The sequence below is a fragment of the Hyperolius riggenbachi genome, chromosome 5, assembly GCF_040937935.1.
Source record: "Hyperolius riggenbachi isolate aHypRig1 chromosome 5, aHypRig1.pri, whole genome shotgun sequence".
In the NCBI taxonomy this organism is placed as follows: Eukaryota; Metazoa; Chordata; class Amphibia; order Anura; family Hyperoliidae; genus Hyperolius; species Hyperolius riggenbachi.
Window position 1 is genome coordinate 304,948,001 of NC_090650.1, and position 8,044 is coordinate 304,956,044.

At 43.7% G+C, this 8,044-nt stretch overlaps 1 protein-coding gene across 1 annotated transcript in view; it reads left to right on the forward strand.

Moving 5' to 3' along the window:
- The window catches only part of CEP76 (centrosomal protein 76), a 32,494-nt gene extending 26,939 nt beyond the window's left edge, over positions 1-5,555 (forward strand). The window contains exons 11-12 of the mRNA XM_068237132.1: positions 3,311-3,528; positions 4,539-5,555. Of these exons, the coding sequence (XP_068093233.1) occupies positions 3,311-3,528; positions 4,539-4,677 (357 nt within the window). The 3' untranslated portion in view covers positions 4,678-5,555. The remainder of the gene's footprint in view (positions 1-3,310; positions 3,529-4,538) is intronic.
- The last annotated feature ends 2,489 nt before the right edge of the window (positions 5,556-8,044 follow it).

Sequence of the window (8,044 nt, forward strand, 5' to 3'; positions counted from 1 at the left end):
ATCTGGCATTCTTCACGATTTTCATATCCTTTGTGTGCACTGAAGTCTTAAAGCTGATCTAAAATCTGTACGACATCATCACTACAAAAGTCATTTTCTAACTTCATTTAAATAAAGTTTTGTCAACTTGAGCCTGCAGCTGCTATAACTATATTATATATTATTATATTTTTAGGACCCTTTCACACGGAAAGCTGACAAGCGGTGCCAACGCCTTTCAGCTGCTCTCCTGCGCTGGCCGGGCACTTGTTAGCAGGCACCCCCCCCCCCCCTCCCCCTCCCCCCCCAGAGTGAGATCTGAACACAGCCACAGCTGCACCCAGACTCGACATGTCACATTCCTCTGCCGCACAGAACCACCACCGCGTGTCAAAGCTTGACACACGTGGTGTTACAACCGCTGCAATTTGGCTGCATTTAAATTGCACCCAAATTGCACTGGTAGGAAGCAGACAGGATTCAGTAAGCGTTCAGATATAGGTTACACAACGGGGCTAATTCACATTCACTGTTTCTGGGGTTTCCCCCTATGGGTATATCACCAAATGGTGCGGCCTTCTGGGCCCATATCAGCATTCGAGGTATTGGCCACCTCGCAGCCAGACTGGCACTTTCTCCACCTGGTCTTCCTTCGGCTGTTAGTTAAAAAAATAAACTCCACATCACGTAAAAGCGTATAAAAAGTATATTTAAACACTGCTTGAAGCAGTTCAAAAAGAACAAGGCATATGCCTTTAACCAGCACAGCTAGAATGACAATGACAGGCTAGCCCCTGATGAGTTGCTAAGGCAACGAAATGTTGGGCGGAGCCACGGAGTGACGTCATCCACGTGTGTTGCTGGTCGGACGTAGCCGGATAGGCGCATGTTGTTAAACTTTTAAACTTTTTCACCGATATTTTTCTTTTGCCTGAACAGTCAAGTGCCTGCACGTTGGGAGGAAGCAATAGATTGTTACATATGTCTGTGTGAACAAGTGCATTTCATCATTAGCATCCCCTTTTTGCTGTATGACCGATATTGCACGGCCGTCGTTGTCATTCTGGCTGTGCTGGTTAAAGGCATATGCCTTGTTCTTTTTGAACTTCTTCAAGCAGTGTTTAAATAAACTTTTTATACGCTTTTACGCGATGTGGAGCTTATTTTTTCACTAACAGCCGAAGGAAGACCAGGTGGAGAAAGTGCCAGTCGGGCTGCGAGGTGGCCGATACCTCGAATGCTGATACGGGCCCGGGAAAGGCCGCACCATCTGGTGAGTCTATACCCATAGGGGGAAACCCCAGAAACTGAATGTGAATTAGCCCCGTTGCGTAACCTATATCTGAGCGCTTACTGAATACTATTTGGAGACTGTATGAGTGGAACACACACTACATCGGCTGTAGTCTGCAAAAGGACACACTGATGTAAATTTTATTTTGCAATTTGCAATCTTTAATAATATTTCTTAGAGGAGTTTACCTATTTTAGTCGCATGAGCGCAGTATTGGGTGTTTTTTATTTGTTTAGGAAGCAGACAGGAGACTGAACTGCTCTGCAAATGCACAGTTCAGCTCTCCATCTGAAAGGGGACTTAGGACCCTTGCTGGAAGCTATAGCAGCAGGTTATGGCTAAGTAATCTAGTCACTCCCATCTCAAAAGCAGCTGTCAGTAATTAAATGCAGCTGTTGCAGTGAGCATGTGTAGCGTTTCATAACAATAGCCAGGATGCTCATACCCATTTCCTTTCAGGGGGTGTGAGCATCCTGCAAACCTATTTTGCACCTGATGAAGTGGGTATGACCTCAGAAACATGTTGTGTCAAATATAATGTATTGCACAATTCGGTCTGTAGCATATTTATAAAAAAATAGCACTAGAGACTAAAATTACCAATATTCTACTACCTCATTCTTATAGTACAACATCAGTAATATTTTACCATAACTTAACCCTACTCTCACACAGAACCCTTTCTCTACCTATGCCTGACACTAAGACCCCTGGTGGTGCCTAACATTAACCACACCCCCTTGTGCCTAACCTTAACCCTTGTAAACCACACTGCTGCTGCCATAGGTGACATTAGTAAAAGCCACAATTAGCGGCAATGAACACTGGGCACCTACTATTCATCAGGCGCCATAATTATTGTTCATTGCCACTAATCACGAATTTTACTTTTGCCACCTATGGCGGTACCATTTTTACTGGCGCCTACTATACCTATTATAGTAAAATATCAGTAATCTTTACCAATATTTTACTATAATCTAACACTACTCTCACACAAAACCCTTTCTCTACCTATGCATGACCATCCTTCCTGGTGCTGCCCAGCCTTAACCCTTCCCCCAGTGCCTAACATTAACCACACCCTCTGGTGCCTAACATTAATCACCCCCACCCCCTTCGTGCCTAACCTTATCCCCTGTAAACAACCCTGCTGCCGCCTTTGGTGACATTCGTAAAAGCCACCATTAGGGGCAATGAACACTGGGTGCCCATTATTCATCAGGCACCATAATTGTTTATTGCTGCTAATCATGGCTTTTACTGTTGCCACCTATTCTCTTGCGCCGTTTTTACCTACTACGTTTTCTAAGAGTTAAATGTAACCTAATCTTTTTATTATTTTTAATGACTTGACTATATATACTATGCAAAAGTGCTGAAGAAATGTCAACACTATATAAATATACAACAATATTGTGTGTATCCTTTTGGGTCCCTAGTGCATGATAGTTGTGGCATTCTTCTCCTGATCTGTGCTCCTTGAAGAGGGACTTGAGGGAGTTTGCACTGGGACCATGTCTATGGGGCAGTTTCTTAAAATACAGTCAACCATCGAGGCATACAAAATTCATAATGTATGTCAAACCACATGGATAGTCATGTAACTCCTAACAATACTCTTAATGCTGGATACACACCATGCGTTTCCGCGTCGAATGCGTCAGTCGATACGCGTCGATTCGATTATTTCTGAGCATTTCCGAACGAATTTCGATGATTTTTAGGTCGATTGCCATGTAAAGTATGGCAAATCGACCTAACGATCCATCGAAGCTTGAATCGGACATGTCGGAAATATTCGAATCGATGCGTATCGCCGGACGCATCGAACGCGGAAACGCATGGTGTGTATCCAGCATTACACTGACATACTTCACGAGGATGCGCTTCCCCTGTATTTTACGCTTTCCTTTACCATTGTAGTGTAGCTATATTTCTGTGAAATTACCTATGTGGCCTATATAGTTTTGAACATAAATGATTTATAATGTTTTTGTAACTCATAACTGTGTATTCATTCCTATAACTTTCCAGGATCTAGGCCTGACAACATTTTGGGAAGACCAGCTGTCTTATCTGCTGTCGCCAGCACTAGCCGCATATGAGATTGAACGTACTACAGGCCTCTCGGCAGGGAATGAGGAATTTCAAGATGCTATACGAAGAGCAGTCCCTGATGGCCATACCTTTAAAGGGTTTCCCATTCATTTTGTGCATCGAAATGCAAGGAGAGCATTTGCCACATGTCTTCGGTAAGGCCCCTTTTACACTTAATCAGTTGGTATGCGTTAGTGTGCGTTAGTATGCGTTAGTACGCATTAGTGCGCGTTGGTACACGTTTTTTCCATAGCAGTGCATTGGGAAAAAGATTTCAGTTAAACGCGTTAAAGGGACAGTTAAGTCAAACAAAAAAAAAAATGAGTTTTACTCACCTAGGGCTTCCAATAACCCCCTGCAGCTGTCCGGTGCCCTCGCCGTCTCCCTCCGATCCTCCTGGCCCCGCCGGCAGCCACTTCCTGTTTCGGTGACAGGAGCTGACAGGCTAGGGACGCGAGCGATTCTTTGCGTTCCCAGACACATTAGCACCCTCTATGCTGCTATATGGTATATGATATATGCTATAGCAGCATAGATGGCACTATTGTGGCCAGGAACGCGAAGAATCACTCGCGTCCCCAGCCTGTCAGCTCCTGTCACCGAAACAGGAAGTGGCTGTCGGCGAGGCCAGGAGGATCGGAGGGAGACGGCGAGGGCACCAGACAGCTGCAGGGGGTTATTGGAAGCCCAGGTGAGTAAAACTCATTTTTTTTGTTTGACTTAAGTGTCCCTTTAAGTGTGAAAGGTGCCATAGGAAAACATGGGCATTACTTTGAAAATCAGTTTTCTTTCAGTTGTAACTGAGAGCAACTGATTAAGTGTAAAAGGGCCCTTAGTCTTTGTCTTCATTGTACGGGTTTTAGATGTACAGTACCAGGGTGTGTGTGTGTGTGTGTGTGTGTGTGTGTGTGTGTGTGTGTGTGTGTGTGTGTGTGTGTATACCGTCAGCAGTCCATAGAGCTGTGCTGGACTGTGGAAACACTTTGTTTCTATACACAGTTCATATTTATTTATTCAGATTTTTTTTTTCTTTCTTTCTTTTTTTTTTTTCTCTTTTTTTATTTCACTTGTTCAGCTGTGTGTTTAGTTGTAATTTTGCAGTAGCTTTTGTAATGTGGTGTTCTTGAAGCTCTATATTACAGCATATGTTTTGTTACTTCCACAGTTCTCCATTCTGTGAAGAAATAATTGGCTGTCGTGGGGATCAGATGCGACTTGCGGTTCGAGTGCGAGTTTTCACATATCCGGAATCTGCATGTGCGGTTTGGATTATGTTCGCATGTAAATATCGATCTGTCTCATAACATGAAAGTATATTCATGCAGCACTATTCACCTAGGCCTTTCTACTTGTAATAATATTTTACAGTTTGTGAATTTATTATGAATATATTTTATTTAAATTATGAACTTCTATTTTGTAATACTGAGAGATTTGATTCATAATAAAATGCTTTGGATACATTTTTCAGCAGCTGTTGTTCTTGCCTAGGATAGCTTCAGTTCTGAAAAGCTGTCAAAGGGTTATTACCTCTGCTTTGTTCAACAGCTTAAAATACAAAGGCCTTGATTCACAAAGGCGTGCTAACTTAGTTAGCACGCCTAAAGGCTTTAGATGTGCAAACTAGGGTGCTAAGTAGTTTGCACATCTAAAGCTCTTACTGATTGCGCACTAAGTTTAGCAGTGTGCGTGAAACGTTACATCGGGTACACTGGAAACATCGGGCCCGAAACGTCACAACGGTGCGCTGATGCGCCGTTTCGGGTGCACCGATGCGCCATTTTGGGTGCGCCTGATGCGCCGTTTCGGGTGCACCTGATGCGCCGTTTCGGGTGCACCTGATGCGCCATTTCGGGTGCACTTGATGCGCCGTTTCGGGTGCACTTGATGCGCCGTTTCGGGTGCACCTGATGCGCCGTTTTAGGCGCACAGGGTGCGACGTTTCCAACACACCCGGCACAACGTTTCGCGTGCACCGCTAAACTAAGCTTCCGAGTGCATATTAGCGCGTGAAAAACTACCTTGAAGCGTGCTAAGGGGCTTTTCACAGGTGTGCGAACACTTGGTGCCCTTTTATGAATCGAGCCCAGAGTGTGGATTGTAAATTGCAACTACGATAGTCTGATGTAATGTTATAAATGAAGCTATATAACTGAAAATAAAAATGAGATTCCCATCTTTACTACTGTAATGTTCTATTTCTTATCCATACTACTCATACAATTCATCATTTCATAAGTTTATTTTTGCTTCAAATTAGCTTTAAGGAGAACCCGAGGTGTGTTTAAAGAATGTTATCTGCATACAGAGGCTGGATCTGCCTATACAGCCCAGGCTCTGTTGCTATCCCAAACCCCCCTAAGGTCCCCCTGCACTCTGCAATCCCCCATAAATCACAGCTGTAGTGTCAGTAAATCTGTAAATCTGTAGTGTCAGTCTCGGCTGCTCCCCCGCCTCCTGCATAGCTCCGTTCCCTGCCCCCATCCATTCCCTCCAATCAGCAGGGAGGGAAGGGATGCAGGCGGGGACCGGAGTTCTGCAGGAGGCGGGGAGAGCAGCAGACTGACACGATAGAGATAAACACAGCCAGCTCTGACAAGCTGTTTGTCAGCAGCGTGGCTGTGATTTATGAGGGATTGCAGAGTGCAGGGGGACCTTAGGGGGGTTTGGGATAGCAACAGAGGCTGGGCTGTATAGGCAGATCCAGCCTCTGTATGCAGATAACATTCTTCAAACCCACCTCGGGTTATCTTTAAGCACTGCACAGCATTGTGTTATTGTAACACACTGCTGCATGCATTTTTATGCAAATGCAGAGAATGGGATAGCAACACAGATGCTCTGTGTTGCGTTGTGAATACACGACCACCTGCATAGTGTGCCTTATTATAAAAATATACATAATTAAAGGCGGTGGTACAATTCAAATGGTGGTGTACTTTCTTGAAAGTAATACTTTCAATGCTTTAAAGAGGAGCTGTTAGGTATAAGGTCTCAGAGAAAATAAACACATATATCAGTAGCTAAAGATTGGCTGTACTTACATTACATATGCATTTCACTGTCCACGTTTGGATTTCACAGAATTTGTATATAGTATATGCAGAGATAGATGCTCCTGACAGCTCATGGCAGGCTCCATGTTTTTCTGTCAAATGTGTCGTCATGTCCTGCCTGCTTCCTGATCACAGATAAGCTTGTACTAAATAACACAGTGTGCAGTGAATATTAATGAGCCATGTGGCTAGGAACAATAGCTGACTCCTGCAGTGTACTCTGCCCGAGATTTATCAGTGCTATGCGCTGGACTGATTACACAAGCTGCTGCAACGTCTCATTAGCAGCCGAGGGGAGAGCCCCAGAATGCTTTGCAGTATGGTATGCGGCTTGCGTCTTCTTAAGAATAACAGACTTGCTGATAAGCACACATCAAAGGTAACTGAGATTTTTATCTTCACTAATTGCTTTTGGGCTTCCTTCTAAACTGTTTAACACAGGAGAATAGAGGTTTAAATTAGCTTCTGCAGCCTGACAGTTACTCTTTAAGTAATTGTTTCACATAAATTCTTTGACACTTAACATTTCAGCAACCACCAAACCTTCTACATTTGCAGCCTACGTGTATACACTGAAAGCAGTTATTTTATGGGCGCTAACTGTGTAGTTGGTTATGTTACAAGTATAATGACAGTCCAAGAACCTTGAACATGGGGTGAGAGGGATATGGAGGCTGACAAGTTTGTTTCCTGTAAAATAATGCACCTTGGCCTCAATTCACTAAGATCATGCTGGAGATAAGGCAAGAGAAAACTTACCACCACACAGTGAGAGAGTTATCTTATCTCTCCATTCCTTAAGTTACCTCCTCTGTAGTTATTTTCACACACCGTTAATTAACAGCCTGTCTTTAACTTTAGAATACTGGAGCTATTTTAACCACTTGAGGACCGTGGGCTTTACCCCCCTTAAAGGGGAACTTCAGCCTAAACAAACATACTGTCATCAAGTTACATTAGTTATGTTAATTAGAATGGATAGGTAATATAATCTCTTACCAGCCCTGTGGAGATATATTGGGGTGCTTATGATGTTAGGAATACATATTGACATATTCTATCATTTTTATGTCTGCTGTGTATCTTTCAGAGGTGGATGTCAGCCAGTATGGCTTGAAGGTATTGGCAACTAGCTTCCTGGAATTCCGTATAAAATGTAAATTACCTATCATTGTCTGCTTCTAATTAGGAAACCCTTAATTAGACAGTTGCTGTGAAGCTTATACAGGTGGTCAGACCATGTTGTCTGAATAATGTCTCAGAGGGGTATTGTGTTTGGGAGCAATTGTCACCTGGACCGGCTGCAGTAGGCTTTGAAGCCAATCACACAGGACATCCTGCTGCAATGTGAAAGCCTTAATCAATTGTCACCTGTAACCTGGGGAGATTGGGGGTTAACGAAGTCTTTTGTTGTGTGTGTGCTATAGGACACTGTTCACATGTGGATGTCAGATCTCTTGGAAATCAAATTATGTCTGAGGATGTTATTAAATCTAGTTCCCCCCCCCCCCCCCCCCCCCCCCCGTCCAAACAGGCTGGCAGCCTCAAGGCAAATATTGCATTATAAAAAGCAGGGGACAGATAGCTGAAGTCAGTTCTCTTCTGAGGGTAGCGG